Source organism: Engraulis encrasicolus, chromosome 6 (genome assembly GCF_034702125.1).
Source record: "Engraulis encrasicolus isolate BLACKSEA-1 chromosome 6, IST_EnEncr_1.0, whole genome shotgun sequence".
Taxonomy (NCBI): Eukaryota; Metazoa; Chordata; class Actinopteri; order Clupeiformes; family Engraulidae; genus Engraulis; species Engraulis encrasicolus.
In genome coordinates this window covers 21,234,123-21,254,098 of record NC_085862.1, presented here as the reverse complement: position 1 = coordinate 21,254,098, position 19,976 = coordinate 21,234,123, and the positions used below count along the sequence as shown (strand labels likewise).

General features: G+C 42.3%; 1 protein-coding gene across 2 annotated transcripts in view; it reads left to right on the top strand.

Annotated features, from left to right (window-relative positions):
* impact (impact RWD domain protein) overlaps positions 1–19,976 on the top strand; it is a 71,671-nt gene that overhangs the window by 27,423 nt on the left and 24,272 nt on the right. For both annotated transcript variants that reach the window (XM_063200885.1, XM_063200883.1), the window contains 2 exons: positions 10,409–10,540; positions 12,998–13,092. In XM_063200885.1, the coding sequence (XP_063056955.1) occupies positions 10,409–10,540; positions 12,998–13,092 (227 nt within the window). The remainder of the gene's footprint in view (positions 1–10,408; positions 10,541–12,997; positions 13,093–19,976) is intronic.

The window sequence follows — 19,976 nt, the reverse complement described above, 5'->3', positions numbered from 1 at the left end:
GGACAGGCTACCCAGGTTCCAAACCCAGGTACCAAATACAGGTAATTTCCCATGCCACATGGACAAATTCCCGGAGAATTTCCCATGCCACATGGACAAATTCCCGGAGCCAAAACTCTATATACAGGTCATTTCCAATGCCACATCGACAAATTCCCAGAGTCAAAGCTCTATATACCGGTATGCTTGCCTGAAAAGGACTCACGTATATTACAGCCTACAGGGCTTACAGCGTCAAGCCTAGGTCTTGATGCCTAACCAGCCACTAGCCAGGACTTAAGTAGTCCAACTACTTACGCACGTCTGCGGAATGCCGTCAAGCCCCGGTCCTGGGGGAAAGACCAGAGTTCAACATCCAAGATCCACGACTCTCACGTGGTGCGCACACTCTTCAGCATCAACAATGACCTGTCACCCCAGGAACGAGCTATCCTGGCAAAAAAAATTTAGAAATAAAAAATCCGAATCCATACTACCTCTATCCTGTGGGTCGCAGTTGGTTCTTTACTCAGTCAGTCGTCGCTGAATATGAAGGCGTAGTGAGGCAAAGTCACCTATTTCAGGATCCCAGTGAAAACTTGGTGTCCAGGCGTCCTTACGTCTCCACATATCAGGGAGGACAATTTTTTGAGTTCGGCTATCGAAGGACCAAAACATGTGAATAAAATTACTATATCACCTTAACAATTTCACTGTATTACCTTATCAAATTGACCTGAAAGAACACACACAGAAACAGAGGTAGCATTTAAAATCTGCGAGCGACGATGGGTTATCTGCCCTTACAGATGGTACATTGAAAATGGCAGCCCACTCCACCCGAGACGTAGCCATGCTTTTATTTGGTCCTAAAAGCTAACGTCATCTTTCAAAGTTATCAATCTTCATGTCAACCTGGAAACATCTGGCTATCTGCCAGGACAATTGTAGGAAAAGTCCCTCTGACTTGGAAAGCAGGAAGGGCCAGCATCGCAGGGCCAGGAAACCCACAGACGCAGAGTCAGACAGAAATACAGAGAGGAAAAGCAGACAAGACAGAAAACAACTTAACTAGAGACCTATATCTATGAATTCAAATGGATATATTTTCATAAAATGTATAAATGCAGTCAATTTATTCACAAAGAGCAGTTCATGATTTATTAGATCGCTATGATGATCGACTGTGTCAAATGCAGCACTTGGATCAAGTAATACAAGGACAGTACTTTTTCCTAGGTCTGTATTGAGTCGTAGGCCACTTAAGACCATAATTAAAGCAATTTCAGTACAATGTTTCTGTCCAAAACCAGACAATTTTTTTTAAAGACAATTAAAATGTAAGCAGTAATTAATATGGTTAAATACTACTTTCTCAATAATCTTACCTAGAAAAGAGGGATCTGGGATTGGCCTATACAGTAAGCACACAGGCTTCTAAGTTACTCGTTTTCAGGAGAGGTTTTATGACTGCAGTTTCAGTGTTGCTGAAAAAACTTCTGCTATAATAGAGCCATTAATATTCTGTATGAGCTCAGAGGATAGACAGCTGAGAACAGTTTAAAAAAAAACCCTTGTAGGCAGTGTGTCAAGACAGCAAGTAGATGACTTGGATTATGGCACCGTTTTTTCAAGGGTTTTGATGTCACTGGCAGTGAATTCACAAAGGGAAGCTGAATGATGTGACTGTGGTAAGGTTAATGTTGATATGCTATTGCAAGATGAGGTCAAACTGATCTCTGTTCTAATGTTTAACAATGTTCTTCGTATATCTATTAATAATATTAGAGAAATAAGATCTCTGAGTACTACCTAGTGTAGCATTTTAAGTACTGAGTTTCTTCTTGGAAGATTTGATAATCAATCATGAGCTCAGTTTTCTCCATTTTGTTCTGCTTTCTTGCATTCTCTGTTATGAGTTATCACACTTGTAATGTATCTCCAGTGTGTTTGGTTATGTTATTTGTTTATGTTATTTGGTTATGTTGCTATGTTACATTGTTCAGAGTGTTCAGTTGCAGTAGAAATGGAGTTTGGTTATGTGTTATTCAGAGAAGTACTTTTGCTTAAAGATAGTGTTTGGATATGTGTGTTACCGTGAAAGCATTGTGTAATACATTTTGTGGCTGTTTTTATATTTGTGTTTTTTTCCCTCAGGGTGTTAATGATTGGTGTCATATTAAACCCAATAGTGTTATCGTATCATGAACAGGCCTGCCCCAAAGCCAGGCTTTAATGATCCGTAGATAATCCTCAGATGCTTACTGTAGATAACTTCAGAAGAGCGTAACTCATTTCTTGGACATGTAGAGTGTACATAGGCGGTAGCTGCCTTGTGCTTTTCACAGTTAAGCATCATCACGTTATTATACTAGAACCCTGAAAAGAGGAAGATGTAAAAGGTAAAGAACAGAATCAAATGTGAACGCTACACAGTGGAAAAAGTTACATTTTCGTTCGGAACCAACCAAGACTTCACAAGACTAGATGTTGCCCTATCTACTGTGTGTTGAGATGAAGAGCTGTGTAAATAAGCAGCAATTGTAGTATTGAAGTATTGAATAATTGGAGTATCAAATGATTCATGACCACATGACTTTTTTTGGAGGGAGCTGTTGAGTTTGTGCTGTATAAAATCACAAACACTTCTGTTTCTGTTTTTGTTTTTGTGTTTTTGCATTGAGTTTATTTTGTTGAAAGGATTCACACTACTTCCCTTTTTGGTTTAGACCAATACAAGGTGACAGATGCAGTATGCTACTTGTCATCTGTAGTCCCTTAGTGTTTCTCAACAGGGGCTCTAGAGCCCACCAGGTGCCGTTAGGGAGCCCAAGAGGGAGTGTTGAGAAGGAGACGGCTGACGGGGTGCGGTCAGTTATATAAATAATCTGTTTTCGTTTTTTTAATACTTACGGAGGCGTTGACAGGCTTATGATGAGGTCAGAAAAGGTGAAGGCGAGAACCGCTGCTGTCTTTGGAGGATGACTATTTCAAATCCTCCTCAGTTGTATGGAGCCAACAAAGTGAACTGTAGAGCCAAAGTGAAATGGGCTGAGATGGCCCATAAATACAATTCAAAGAGGGAGGTGGTTTTGAGGACACAGTATATTCAGGATGTCCAAATATTTCTCAAGCTTTCAGTAATCCAGTAATCCAGTGATCATTGCTTGCCAACTACCCACACTTGAGGAGATCCACCATACACGCTGCACAAACAGAGCATTAAACATCCTTAAAGATCACGCACACCCTGGTCACAGGCTCTTCACCATGCTACCGTCTGGCAGGCGCTTTAGGACTCTGCGTGCTCGCACTACAAGAATGAAGGACAGTTTCTATCCTACTGCCATCAGACTCTTGAACTCAATACGTCATCTGCCCCCTTTAATTACTCTCTATACTGTGAGATGCATATGGTCTTTTCCATAAAATCTGGTGCAATTGGTGTGTGTGTGCGTGTGCGTGCGTGCGTGCGTGCGTTGATATGTGAATACTTGATTGCATATTTTATAGCTTTATGAATTTATTTTCTTATTGTTAGTTATGCTGTTAATATATCTTTAATTTCGTGGCCATCTGTGGGTTGCTTCCGAATATAATTTCACTGTATTTATATAGTGACAATAAAGCACTCTACTCTACTCTACTATCCACTATAATGATGGTATCATACAGGCGAAGAACGCAAAGGCCCACAGCTGAATATGGTGGGAACACAATTCTGTTGGGGAAATCCCACACACTTATTCTGTGTGAGGTTGGTACAGTAAGTGTCTGCGCGTGTGGATGCCTGCATGCGTGTGTCCAGAGCTGTGCCTGAAATGCACACAGTCATTCAGTCAGACTTGAACATTTACTGTATTGTATATGGAATTCAGGTGGAGTACTATTACATTCAAACAGTCAGTCACATCAGAGGACATTGAAGCATCATTTCTCTCCATCAGGAGGAGGTTGCATGGTTTCTTGATGTGCATATTTTTCTTAGGAAGGGGGCAGTGGGAATTGGAAATTGTGTGCAGTTGTGTTTGGTTGTGCCGTTTACTGAATAGTTTTCTATCTTGCCTGAGTTGCTTGTCTTGCCTGTTGTATCTAGTGTGGTGCCTTGTGTACTGTTACTGCTGGCCCATGGGAAGATCTGCAAAACAGTAGAAGAAAGAAAGAAGACGAAGAGGCTTAAGATAAAGTAAATGAATAGAGGGTAACATCAGATCAGAGGAAGTAAAAACAATGTGTGGGTAAACGGCACTATTGCAATCTGAGTGCGTGTGGGTGTATGTGTGTTTGTGGTAATGAGAAGGATGTGTTGAAATGAAAAGGGAGCTAAGCTGTGGGCTGTATACAGGGGAAAAACTGCTGCCTTTGTTCTATCATAGGATGCCATGTCTAAAGTGCCAAATTTTGCTTTGCTTTGGGATGCTTTGAGGATGATTTGAGGCACACGCTTTTATTGTACTTTTCCTTTTTTTCTGGGATCTGTGTTCCTATCTTCGCATTTTTTAATGGACCTCAAGCCATATGCTTTTCACTCTCGCATATTTTGCATTGAGCTCTTCCAAGACTAGGAATGAGGGCGAACTCTCAAAGGAGGTGGTATTTATTCACCGAAACCAACTGTGGAAACTTTTTCACATGGTTAATCCTGAAACATGGGCTGCGTTAAAGGTGCAAATAACCAGAATGTAGGCCTACAAACCTGGCTCTCATTTTCAAAAGTAGCAAACACTGGAAACTACAAATGAAGGGGTTATTTGCAAAACGGTGTATCTCCATTTTTTGACTTTCGAATTTTATTTTGGAAAATGACTGTTCAGAGGTCAATCATGGAATGCCCAATACAAAAATGTCAATTTCTCAACATTCTACAAATTGGAGATGCACCGTTTATTCTACACCCTTCAAATGTAGACTAAGGACAACAGAATCTACAGTAATCAGAACTATTGGCATGGTACATCAGAAAGCATTACATGAAACATGCAAGAAAAAAAATGCATTGCACTGTTGGACTTCCTTTGGTTGCTGCTGACTTCACTTAACTGCAGAATGTCTGCATGCTGTAGCGTTTTTGTGTCTACTGAGGCGCCTGCAGACCTTTCTGTGAAGCCAGTGGCTGCTATCTCTTCTCTTGGTAAGCAGGGTGTGGGACCTGCCATTCCCATTTCAAAGTCTTTTCAAACGTCTGTCCTCATTAGAGCTTCCCCATTCATTTCATCAGCTTGAAAAGGATTAAGTAGCGAGCAACATATGCTGCTTCTAACCTTTGATGTACATACAGAGCTACAAATGTATGCGGCATGTAATTTTACGAGAGCATTTTGTTCAACCATAAGCCCGTTCTATTCAAATTCAGTCTGTGACCTACAAGTATATTTTGCACAGTAGGCCTATGCAGTGAAAGCCTTTTCCGTCTCTTTTCAAACAAACACAATAGCAATAAGTTAAAGTACAGAACAAAGAAGTATCATACAAAGTAGAAAAAAGAAAGTTAAAATAGAGCAAAGAAAGAAAGATTGAAGTCTCTTCTTGTGAAATGTTTGTAAGAATACTGTTATATTCTGTACTGTAAATCAGACTGTTTTACCGGTTTTAGTTTTTGCGGAACTTTGTTGAAATCTGATCAACATCACACACACAATCTCAAACATCCAAACAAACCTGATCAGCATCACACTCATAGACATCCAAAATTCAGATCAGCTAACCTATTGGGGGTTAGTGAACTGTGAAACCCAATCGCACCAAAGAAATGAAATGAAAAATGAGTAAAAATGTCAACATGTGAGCTGAACTGCTAATTTGTCATGCTGCCCATTGAAGCGCACCTCTGGATGGCTCATTTCCCTGGCGTGTGTTTTCATACGCTTATGTGACTCAGACTGTCATCATCTGTGCTGTTGCTGAGGTTAATTGATTCCTTCACAGAGTGCTTGATTACAGTCTGTTTGCCTGAGTGAAGAGATTTATTTTTGAGGACAAAGGATCTGGAATGCACCCAGTAGTTAGAGGCCATTTAAAAACCTGGTGATTTGTGCAGAGTGGGCGCAAAAGGTTTATGCACCTGAACATTTCCTCCCAGGAAATCTAGCCAGGATATGGCATCGAGATTGTGGATGTGTCGTAGCCGTCACCACAAGTTGTACAAGAAGGTTGTGGTTTACTTGCGGTGGCAGATGGCCATGACATTTCAAGCTTTTAGATGAAATGGTTGTACAGATGTCACCTTGGAGTGCACATCAGCGACGACCTCTCTTGGACCACCAACACTACATCACTGGCGAAGAAGGCCCATCAGCGTCTCTACTTCCTGCGCAAACTAAAGAAGGCAAGTGCTACACCCTCCATCATGACAACATTCTACAGAGGAACCATAGAGAGCGTCGTGTCCAACTGCATCACAGTGTGGGGAGGAAGCTGCACGGAGAAAAACAGGAAGACACTCCAGCGTGTTGTGAACACAGCGAAGAAGATCATTGGAGTACCACTCCCCTCCCTGCAGGACATTTACACCACACGCCTCACCCGGAAAGCACTGATGATCATCAAAGACACAAGCCACCCTGCACACAAACTGCTCAGCCTCCTGCCCTCTGGAAAGAGGTACAGGCGCCTCCGTTCCCGTACCACCAGGCTGGCGAGCAGCACAATGCACCAAGCGATCAAGATGCTGAACACTCAACCCACTCTCCCTCCACTGTCAGCCTCTAGCCAGCAAGGCCACTGACAACCCCCCCCCCCATCCCCCCACCACCATATCTGCGACTGAACATTCCACCTGCACTACTATACTCGTGACTGAACTTTCAACCTGCACTAACTCAAAACATGCACACACACACACACACACACACACACACACACACACACACACACACACACACACACACACACACACACACACACACACACACACACACACACACACACACACACACACACACACACACACACACAAGCACACTGCACTTTCTGCACTAAACCCAAACATACACACACACACACACACACACACACACACACACACACACACACACACACACACACACACACACACACACACACACACACACACACACACACACACACACAGACACACGAACACACACACAAGACGCACACCGCACCTTCTACCTGCACTAAACACATACACACACATACACACACACACACACACACACACACACACACACACACACACACACACACACACACTGCTGCTGGTGTACTTGACAGACCTTTTTTAATATTTATTTTCTTCAAAATGCTACTATTACCATGTCAGAACGCTATAAAGGACTTTTTTTAGGAAAAGCACAAAAGCACAACAGATACCTCTTAATGTATGTCCTCTACAAGTCTTCTGTTGTCCAGTCTTGCACTTTAAATGTCTGTATGAGCACTGTCTATGTCCATACTGTCTTAAGTCCATGTATAAGTGCTGTCTATGTCTATACTGTCTATGTCCTTACCTAGATTAGTCTATGTCTAATGGGAAAGCAAGAAATGTAATTTCAAATTCTTTGTATGACCAGTGCATGTAAAGAAATTGACAATAAAACCTACTTGACTTGACTACTTGACTTGACCTCCTAGTGCTTTTAATGTTACAAAAGTCAAAGTCCCCAAAATCTTGCTTCAATCATACGCTGGATATGTGGGACTACAAAGCAACATGCTTTTTTTGGTCTGTGACCACCTGCTTCACTCTGATCACAGAGGAATGCAAACTGAACTGAGTGGTAAAATATTAAAGGCTGCACCCTGCGTTTTGGAGAATAAATTAAAGCTCCTCTCCTTTTCAAATGTATTATATCTGTATAAGTGAAATGTAATTGGGCCAGTGACAAATAAGGGTTTGCACAATGAGAAATACATTATTCTAAACGCTTCCATCGGGTTTGCTAAAATTAATGTTTTGTATTTCTGTGTGTCATGCGATGTGAAATGGCTTGATATCTTTTCATATGTGACAAACACAACTGACCATACTTTTTTAAAAATGCCAAATTATCTGGATTTAATGAAAGGGATGCGAAAAAATGGCGTCACGGCTCACGTTCCTGACTATATTATATTATATTATTATTATATTATGTTATACGCATAAGTGATCCTAAGTTATCTGTATTCAGCTGCTGCTGTGTGATTAATGTTCTCATGTGTCGTCGCTGAGCCAGCTCTTATTTTGTGTCGATAAAGTCACGATGAGACCGTTAAATGTCAATGAAGTAGCAGGCAGCCATTTGATCTCTGATGGCATGAGTCAGAGATTAGTGCCGCTATCAAGGCACACTTGGGTGACAGTGACAACTTAGCAGATTGTTGTTGGCACTAACTAAAGGCCACTGTTCAGGATTTGTGCGGATATGGCTGCCAGCATGAATCCTGTCTAATTTTACAGTGTTTGGTACCTCCCCTACTTGATACATTTGGCAATGTGAAACCTCTATTGCCACTGTTTTGCCCTGCATATTTTATCACGTCATTGTTGACCATTCATTAGGCCACACAGTGTGTGTGTGTGTGTGTGTGTGTGTGTGTGTGTGTGTGTGTGTGTGTGTGTGTGTGTCTGTGTCTGTCTGTCTGTCTGTCTGTCTGTCTGTCTGTCTGTCTGTCTGTCTGTCTGTCTGTCTGTCTGTCTGTGTGTGTGTGTGTGTGTGTGTGTGTGTGTGTGTGTGTGTGTGTGTGTGTGTGTGTGTGTGTGTGTGTGTGTGTGTGTGTGTGTGTGGAGGGGAGGATCTGCATGCCCCTTCCGTTACAGGAGTGAAAACGGTGTTCCCATTGGGAAATAATTATGCTAATGATATTCGGGAGACCGGTTGAAGAGCACGCTCCTGTCAGGAAGATCAAACAGGGCTTTACCCCAGTGCTGCTCATTAATATTTCAACGAGCGCTTTAGAGAGGAAGGAGAGAGAGAGTTGGGCAAGATGAGCTGGAGGTAGTTAGGGTCATGGGGCTGGTGGCACCAAGGGGACACTAAAGATGGCAGGGGCAGTGACAAGTTAGAATTTACATGTTGCTGCTCTCTGGCCATTTGATTGAACAGGCACACACGCAGGCACGCACGCACGCACGCACGCACGCACGCACGCACGCACGCACGCACGCACGCACGCACGCACACACGCACACGTCCACACATGTTCATACACATACACATAGACACACCAATACAACCACACCACCACACACAATGTTATTATCTAGCTGTTTAACATGCTAGTACTGTATTATCTCGGTAGATGATATTTTCTGGTGCATTAGCTTTGAACTACATGTATTGTTCTGCGTAGCATTGTGTTACTGACGGATAATGGAAATTGTTCAGGCAACGCTCTTCATCCGTAAGTAATCTTTAATGATGAGCACTTTCCCTATGATGTTCTGTAACCAGAAATGTTCTGTGACCATAAAATCGATTCGTGCCATTGATTTGACAAGGGGGTGGCATTATTCTACCCTAATTTGCGGCCTCTATGGCCGTCTAGATTTCTAGACTAGCATCATTCGTTAATTTGTGTTGATGTTCGAGAGCAAAGTCTTGAGATGAAACCCCTTTTGTAAAAAAAAAAAAGAAAAAGAAGAAAAAAAAAAGAAGAAAATCCCTGCTGTTCTCTCATGGGCGTTAGTGGAGTGGGCATTGTGAAGTTAAGTGGTGGGAGTCATTTGGGCAGTGGACCAAGCAAAAATCCCTGTGACATACTGGACTTTCTCACTGACTTAACAGAGAGGTGAAACAGCAAGGCAGTAGTTGGCCTTGCTCATCAGTATGCAGAAAGCCATCCACGGCCCATTATCTTACACAGCCTCTTAGCCGCAACAGGAAAAAAGGGCAAGTCTGAGTCATTACTGTGTCGGAAGGAAGTAATTAAATCTTCCTTTATGCTGGTTGGTTTCTCTCCTAAAGGACATTACTCGTCCAAAGTAAATAACTTGAAGCTAATGTGTCTGGATCTGGAGCTGGATCTGTCTCATTGGGCTAGTGTTGAAGCTGTGAACTCGTCTGGGTTTGTAGCGCACCGGCGTCAGTATCATTCTGTAGCTTTTCTCTTTTTTTATGGTGAGCCTGTTGGCTCAGGGAGCTCCCACAATACTGCTTTTTAAATGGTTGTGAAAAGAGTCTCTGGTCTTTTATGGATTAAAATGAAATGTGCTAGACCTACAGTGTGTGTGTGTGTGTGTGTGTGTGTGTGTGTGTGTGTGTGTGTGTGTGTGTGTGTGTGTGTGTGTGTGTGTGTGTGTGTGTGCGTGCGTGCGTGCGTGCGTGCGTGCGTGCGTGCGTGCGTGCGTGCGTGCGTGCGTGCGTGCGTGCGTGCGTGCGTGCGTGCGTGCGTGCGTGCGTGCATGAGCACGTGTGTGGTGTGTGCATTTACGTGCATGCATGTGTGTGTATGTGCATGCGTGGTGTGGGTGTGGTTTTTTTTTCAGTGGAGGAGGCTGAAGTGAGTAAAAGTATGGTGACCGAGGAGGCGGATGATGACAATGATGAAGGAGATGTCGTTGACTACAGTGCGCTGAAGAACACAGAACAAGCTCACCTGTTTGTAGACCATCTAAAAGGTAGGCCACGCTATCACCTATTGGCAGCAGTATGTTATTGGAAATGACAGATTCACTCTGTGTTGAAAGAATGTTTTGGGTCAATGACGTATTAGTAGTAGCACACGTCAGGGTGGTGGTGCAGCCACGGCCAATGCCACTATTTTATGGATTAGATTATTTCTTTTGTTTGTAGAGGATTATCTAAGAAGCATTGAAGTACATGAATTACCAATTATACCAATTTATTCATGAGCATTAGCGATGGTTGTACTATCTGACGTCTGAGCCCCAACACATGTCATTGACTGGTCTTCTAAGTAGGCTTTTCCTCCAAATATTTGGTTAAAATATCTGGATATTGGATATTGGTTGAAATTTCTGAATGATGGGATCCAATCCCAATGAAGTGCTGTGGTTAACCAGAGAGGTATTGCTTTTCACTGACTGGCAACAGAGATGAAGGCACCAGATGAGGTGGTTTCACCTCTCACATTATAACGCCCCCCTATCTGTGGCTGACACCCTCTTGGATATGGAGGATTTGATTTTATTTAATTTCTTTCTCCAAGCTACACAGACAGAAATCATATTAATATTTCTGGATACTGAATTACCACCTACCGAAATATTTAATACTGTATTATCATCTGTGGACAGAGTTAAAGTAGCACTATTCATGTTTTTGAGTTGAATAATCACCATATCACGCCAGTCACCGCGTAAGTGATTCAATGATAGGTGAATGAAGACTTCTGTGGTCTGTGGACAGAAAGTCCCACTAGCAAAATATGGCCAACATCATGAGGATACAACATTACAGATATGTTTCAATTCATACATACACTTTGTGGATTTTCAGGAAGAAACAAAGGGGAGACAAAGTTGTGCTTCGTCAGATATACAGAAATACTGTAATCAAGCTTGCTTCTTTTTGGGCTTTCAAGCACTGAGTCTGTATCCTTGGCAGTAAGCCTTGTCTGGCAGTGATTTTTATTGCCATATGCCTCAGCGCAGGGATTAATTGGTATCAATCCATTGCCTTTGTACACTACCAGACAGAACTACATCCAGACGGAGCACTAAATCCGATGAGGTGTTTGTAACACTCGTTCTTCATCGCTGGCTGAATGACTTGAATATGAAATTATGTGCGGCTTCACCGTTAGTATCTCTGGGCCCAGACCACTGTACGCCCTTACCAGATGCTACCAATGTGTTGGCTACCTGAGGCCCCCTTGAAGTGAACAGCACTGACTGGACAGAATACAGATGGCTGGAATTTGAATTCCTGGAGTGACCACCACACCAGCAGCCAGTTCAAAGCTGTATGTTTCAATGGAGTCGCTACATTCACCCGGGGCCAGCTTCAGCTGTGTGCGGCAGATACCGTTAGCAGACAGAAGCCAGAGTGTGTCGCAAGCAAGCCTGCAGGGTCCGTGCCATCCAGCATTTGTATCTGTGCCAGGGCAGCGCACCCGGGCATGCCATGAAAGGGGGATGCGGTGAGGGGGAGGCCTTGATGATTCCAGCCAGTGGCCATTTCCTCATGTTTCATATCCTCATCATTGCTCTTCTTTCCCCATCTAAGCTACCATAAAAGGAAATATGTAGAACGATGATTAAAAACTCATTCAAATCATTAAGTCTCATTGTACTGTGCATAATTACAGTAAAGGCTTTCTATTCTTTTGTATTCTGTTCTGTTGAAAAGTCTAACGTAGCCCAAGGAGCCCATGGCTACTTGCTTTTTGTACAGGTTCATGGTATTCTCAGTGGCACATTGCTGTCAGCTATAACCAGCAGCGTGGCTCGAGGGAGGAAGAATAAGGGGAAGTAAGTGTGATATGCCCAGTGGGCTGCACATAATGGGTTCTACGGCCCCACAATTCACTCCCCAAGGTCACCACTGAGAAGGAGCAATTTTCATTCTTCCTATTATGTATTATAAAAGTGAAGCAGAGGACCAGTTGGTACCCACTGGCCCACTAGCTTATGGACGAAAGAAAAATGCCTTTTTATTCTGGACACATTTTCCTTTTTCTCAAAATTTCCCTGCTATTAAAATTACCTGCCTTTTCAAGAGGTCTGCATGGAAATTTGGTGCTGACTGAGAGCCGCACAACCAACCGGTACGTGGATGGATGAGGGCAGCTAGTGTCAGCTGATGTTAAGTGAAGTCGACAAATACAGCTGCCTCAGTAATTGTCCACTGTACAACAACAAGGTTTCTCAGGTAATCAGATGCAGTGCTCTGCAGAGATGTATTAATATGCTAATGTCTTGCCTCTCTGACTCCCTTCCTTTCACCTCTTTTTTTCCCCTGTGTGCGCGTGTGTGTACGTGTGTGTGCGCGTGTGCGTGCGTGTGTGTACGTGTGTGTGCGCGTGTGCGTGCGTGTGCGTGTGCGTGTGTGTGCGTGCGTGCGTGTTTTGTTTGCGCATGCATGTTTGTGAGTGTGTTTCTGTGCCCCTGCAGATGAGGAGTTGCCTGAAATAAAGCATGGTGAAGCCATTACAGACAGACGGAGCACCTTCCAGCCTCACCTGGCCTTGGTGGTTACCCCCAAACAGGTACGTATGTCAGAGATCCTCAGGGTCACTTCTGATTACCTTACCATGGTGGTTACCCCCAAACAGGTACAGCCCCGCCTATTAGTATTGGCACCCTCAGGGTCACTTGTGATTACCTGCCCATTAGGGCTGGGTATTGGCAAAGGGTTCACCATTGAATAAGCATTACGAGACAGATACCACAATGCAATTCTATCACGATGCATTGCGATTCATGTACAAAGCTAGAGTATGTAGTATTCATACGTCAATTTGTTTTATTTAAGCATTTTAGCATCTGGGAGAGCTTCCATCACAAAATAAGTTATTAACCTGCTTGTATGTGTCTCTTTTTTTGTAGGTTTGCCTGCTCTCAGTGAGAATACAGTGGTGTAAGACTAGACCTATTATATTATATTATATAATATTATATAATATTCTATTCTATTCTATTCTATTCTATATTACCTATTATATGTACTATATACAGTAGCTTGTATACCAGCTAGATTGCATAATGCACTCGACAGGAGAGCAAAAAGACCTAAAGGTTTCCTCAGTACCACTTCAGTCAAAATGTTATCAGCCCACCAATATGCAAATAGGATCGTGTCTGGGCACGACACCCCGTGTCCCCCTTTGCTTTCATGACATGAGCAATGAAATAATTTTGGCTGGTGTCCAGTTTGCAGAGATTATGTGTGACATTTTATTTTGTTTCATGTGATAAGTGCGCTTCAGTTGCCTCTATTTCCAATCACCACCCAACATAATTTCCTGTCTGTAATACATTTTGTAATTGACCTCAGTGCAGGCAGCACAGACATGTGTGAAGTTGGAGCTGAACTGGGCATTAGTGCTATAGGTGAAACTTGCCTGAAGGCAATGGTGGTCCATCCAAAAAGATCGAATGATCCGCTTGTTACAATCAAGTAATATAATGGCAAAGAAATATCCTATAAATGTATGATGCTTGCCCACTTGATATCCTACAAATTTGTGTGATATCCATGCGCAGTGGGGATTGTTCTAGGAGGAGCACACAATATAATTCTGTAAATAAATGTCAAAGTGACTTATTGCCTACACAAATGAGCTGTTTAAGTAATAGGGGAATTACTCCTCCCCTACACTCCTACTTATGCACATAACATTAACAATATATCCCCATGATTCTTCTAACTCAACATTTGCCAACTCTTGCGCCCTCCCCATAATGCAGCAAAAATGTCCCAATTTTGTTAAATGTTGACAGATTTATGGAAATCCAAAGCCAGAGAGCATCAAAGAACTGAACTGAACGGAAAAAACAAATACAGATTCAAATACAGAACGAAGTGTAGTAGGAAGGCGATGCATAGCAAAGTGCTTTGCAAAGGTCTGGAACAGTCATGTCCTTAAGCACTTGGAAAACCAGCACACAGGCTCTTCTCGCCATGTGGTTATCTGAAAATAATGTAATGGTACAGTATGTGATATTTTTAAGTAGTTTTACTGTATTTCCAGAATTTATGCTGCTGCCCAGTCACATGTTACCTTTTTCAGAAAAACTTTGAACTTTGAAGTTTTGAAAAAGTGCACTTTTCATACATGCAAAGGTGGATCTTTTCCGTGTCTGCCATTTTTAATAACTTACAGAAATGGACATTTTAAGCTGCAAAACTTACTGTCCTTTGGTCATGTTAATAAATATTAGCGTATTGATTAGTAAATATTCACAAAAAGATCAAATTAGAGAATAGGCAGTAGTGAGTCGTTGGGGCTGGCTTAGAGGAGTGCTGACACTGCTTCTCTGGACTATTATGTGAAGTTAAGCTATTTGAATGCCAACCAGTGGTTCCATCCCCAGGCTTCAACTTGCCTATGGTGTGACCCCAGACTAAACATTTCACGTTATGGTGTGGCTTTCCAGGCCATCCATCACAGTAGTCTGCCACGCCAACAGTCTGCCATAACTAACGGTGCAAGTCAACAGAAGCAAAAAAAATACGTTATGGAAGCTTGCACAGTACATGCGTACAACTCTGTCACTGCATGCTTCACTTTGTAATTATATGCATGTGACAGATAAACACCTTGCATCCTTGTATCCTTGTATATAGCAAAGCTTTTGCATGGCAGATAGAGTCCTAATTTGTGGCGGCATTAACAGTATTTGCAATTTTGTTCAATGGCCATCAGAGCTCTTTTTTGGCATTTTGTTATTATTGTCAAGTGTCAATGCATGAGCACATAACAGCTTTTTAAACAGATTTTTTAACAACCCAACCCCACTCCACCATCAGGGCTCTTTTGAGGGATGTGCAGCTGCTTCAGTAGTGGCGAGGAGAAGGTCATCCCGAGTTGAGTGCACACTTAAAACACAGCCTAATGGCTAGTGTTAGGCACCCCAGTTTTAAACACAGCCTGATGGCTGCTGTAGGCACCCCAGTTTTAAACACAGCCTGATGGCTGGTGTTAGGCACTCATGCTTTGCTCATCTGAAGAGAAGAGGATGAGTCACTTTGTTTGCTTGGATGCCTCCATGGCCATGGTATGTTTATGATTCTCTATGTAGGCTAAAGCATATACTGCATGCAGTGGCCACTGGGACTGTCACGTGTATAGTACATTATTGCTATTTGATTTCACATGTCCAGCATTTTTTATATGGGATTGCGTTGTTCTGCTTCTACTGCATAGGGTTGCGTATTTGTTGGCTATTGAATAATGATCAAGAAAAAAAACATTGATTGCCTGATCGAATTGTGTAACCACCTGGGACATTGTCAGTTATATGGTTCGGTTCAATTTTCGTTTTGTAATGTGCAATTTAAAGTGACTATTTATTTGTGGCATTTGCAGCCTGTTGATGTAGTCTCGGTTCTTTGATTACACTTCCATAACAGTTCATTCTGAGATTCAAATTGACATTTCCAGGGCCGGCCCAAGGCATAAGCGAACTATGTGATGGCTTAGGGCCCCCACATCACTAGGGGCCCCCTATGAGGCGGAAGAAACAAACTCTAAACCATTTTCCCTAGTCATATATTTCTTTCTCATGCAACACTTACTGCCACAATGGAAAAAGGAGCCAATGTCGTGATGAATGGCTTTTTGGTCTGTTTTCTCCAAGAAGTGCAGTGCATGATGGGTACACGATCTACAGACAGCCTACAAATGTCCTTAGTTCCTAACCCTGACTCGAGCAAGTAAATGAAGCTTATGAAGCATCTGATGCTGAGTAGGTGGTGGCATGGGGGGGCCCCCGAATTAAATTTTGCTGAAGGCCCCATAAAGTCCTGGGCCGGCCCTGGACATTTCACACTGTGGCAGAAAGACAAACCAGAGGATTTATGAAAGCAGGGAAATTAGCTGCACAGTGTTGACCTGTGTTCATTTTTTTTTTATTCAGATAACCTTTACAGAGAGGCAGAGGCATACCATTATTGACATGACACGTCTGAGTTTCCATGTAGGGGGGACTTGTATTTGGGTCAGTTACTTTTTTTGCTCATACAAGCACAGCTAATCCCGATAAATTAATTAGTAATTGGTAATTGGTAATTAATTTATCACAATTAATTTGCTTCTTAGATAATCCACTAAAAAAAAACATTTATTCCCGACAATAGTGGCATTAGCTGTGGTTGCACCACCCTGACGTGTGCTACTACTAAGACGTCATTGACCCAGTTGCTGCTGCAGATCACAGCTGCAGACACGCGCATACACACACCCACAAAGTAAAAAGAATCACATTCACCTTTCCAAATCAGAAATATCACCACAATGCAAATTGTGCATCTCATCTCATTGTTCTGCCACTGCCTTGTGCCTAGACTAAGCCCTCAGTTGTGCCACCTGTCAGATTTGGTTGCACACCAGCTGTGTGACAATATGTTCTTTCTTTGCTCTCTCCCTGTGCTACCTTCATGCAGCTTCACACCTCTCTTGACAAACACTTAAAACAAACACTCATAAAAGGCTGTCAAAAAAATCTTACTGGAAAACTCACTTACGGACTGAGTCATTTGTGCACCTGTTTCAGCATTGTGGACTTTTAAACATGGAGAGCACTGCTTAGGGCTACTCACTCCATCTTTACTGTTCTCTGTGTGGTAGGGATCTCTAGCTGTATTATGTTGGAAGATAGAGGCTTTTTCACTGTCTGAACACACAATAGGAGCTATAACGAGGTCTTCATGCCTGAAAGGTTTAAAGTGATGTATCTCAAGTGTCCTTTATGAAGGATACTACAGGTTGGAAAAGCTAGCATAATCAATGATGTACAGTGGTTCTCAATCTGGGGATCGGGACCCCAGGTGGGTCACGGGAGCCCAGTCTCGGGAAAAATCAACTGTATGCTTCGTGGTGCCGCTACGATATAGCCTCATTTTTCGTAGTTGGGCAACGCGCAATGTCGTTGAGAGTGGGTGAGAGAGAGGGAGTGAGAGAGGGAGACCACCCGAGCAGCGTGCATTCCGGGAGGGGAGCGCTGTCGTTGTGTCAGTGTAATGCCATGTCTCCCTTCCTCCATCATTGTCCCTAACCTTAACCCTAAACCTAACCCTGACCCTAACCTTAACCCTACCCCTGACCCTAAACTTAACCGTAAATCACTTGTTTGAAATGTTTGATTATCGTCGTTTCCAGTTAGCCTCCGTTAGTCCGTTCCCCCTTTCGTCACCCAACCACGAGAAACGAGGCTATTCGTAAAGGCACCACAAGGCTTTAAGTTGATTCTTTTCTTGTAAGTACTTCACGAATGGCCCAAGTTACGGTTGGTCACGGAGGTAATGCAGGGGGGTCAAAGAGAGCAGTAACTTTGCATAATAAAAGGTAAATCCACAGGTTAACAGCTGCCATGATTTCATAAATTGGTTAGTAACTGAATTTACTTTTATGGTGTGTACGTACATGTATGGTTCACAAATCTATTAACTTTTCCTGTGAATTTTTTATTTTTTATTTTATTTGACCTTTATTTTACCAGGAAGGTCCCATTGAGGTAGAAACCTCTTCTTCCAGGGAGTCCTGGCCAAGACGGCATTAAGACAGTGGAGGCACATGCATATTATGACATAAAAAACAGATTTTTTTTTTTAAAAAGCACACGTAAGGATAAAAGACATATCAGACATAGGGGCAAACAAAATAGACACTGGACAAGACTAACAAGTAAGAACATCAATCACTAAACAGTAAGAACTAACAAACTAATAAAATCTGACATAAAAACACACACACACACAAAACCTCTGTAAAACTGAGTTTAAAAGCAGTGACACTCCTCTACTAAAGTTGTTTTTAAAAGATTTTTAAAACTCTCTACAGAGGGCACAGATGCCAAGCTTAATGTGTTTTGGAGGTTATTCCAAACATGTGGGGCATATGAACTAAAAGAAGTCTTACCTAATTCAGTACGCACTGTAGGGATATTTAAGATAATTTTATTTCCTGACCTAGTGCCATAGGAGCTGGTTTGGCGTGACACCAGACAATTGATATATGATGGGAGTTTACCCACCAATGCCTTCACAATAAAAATGAGGAAATGGCTTTTTCTCCTAAGTGATAGTGAAGTCCATGTTACCATTTCATACAATGCGCAGTGATGTGTTTTCATATTTGCGTTTGTAATAAAACGCAGTGCCGCATGGTAAACTACATCTAGTTTCTTTAGAAGAGAGGTGGACGCATGCATGTATAATATGTCACCATAATCTAAGATGGGTAAAAATGTACTCTGGACCAAATCTTAGCCTAGCAGCAAAAGGAAAACATTTTTTCAAACGGAAATAAAAACCCAGTTTTGGTCTAAGCTTAATTGAACTTTAGCAACAACAACAAAAAGTCTGAAGTCCACAGATTGACAGAATGCAATTTTTCTGATGGTATTCTGTGAAGACTCTGGTGTCCATTCCCTGTCAATTACTAACAATCATGAAAAATTGTATTCTTTTATTTTGTCAACATCCACCTACTAATGGGGACTCATTTGATAATTTAAAAAAACATTCAGTAAACACTTGGTTTAATCCAGATGATTAAGATCTTATTTGACGATAATCCTCTGTGTAATGACTTTCTGTAAGGGGATTGAAGGAAAATGTCCTCTGTTGTGAACCAATGGCATGAAAGGTGAAATATCTGTAGCCGTCTCGACTACTTTCAAACATTAATCTGCAAAGCGGAGCTTGCGTTTCCTAAGATAGCTCCTTAAATCCATCGTGATGAATCGCTGTTTAATTCCAACTTTGGCAGACCACAAATAATTTGCTGTGAACAAATACTTTTTCATCATCTACATTGTGCTCGAGAGCCTAAGGGAGGGAGATGAATAACTGAGGCTTACCGGTATGTAGTTTTTCTTTCGCTTGAAGGAAAGCTCTTCCTGTTCAGTGGCTTGGCAGCTAATGCCGCAACTGCCCTGTTTTACAGGCACGATTACACTGATGGTGGACACCTGTAAGCGAAGACGCCACTTGGATGGCACCGGCGTAATGATCTGCTCTCTGTAGTCGCGCAGATGTTTTGACAAGCAATTACCTCTGTTGAGCCTCACTGTTCATGGATCAGGGGCAATGTTTAGTGCTGTTTGACACTGAGAAATGGAAATCACAGTGGAATTGGGACAGTGGTATGAAATGGGACAGTGACAAGAAGGCATTAACACGAACACTGTTTACTCGGTTTGCTCATCTGTCACCCTTTATGTTACCACTTTATATGCACAAAAAGAAAAGAACATTTTTGCAAGCTGAAAATATAATTGAACAGAAGAATATGATGACTTAATAAAAAAGTACACACACTGTTCACACTACAAATACAGCACACACAGGAACACACACACACACACACACACACACACACACACACACACACACACACACACACACACACACACACACACACACACA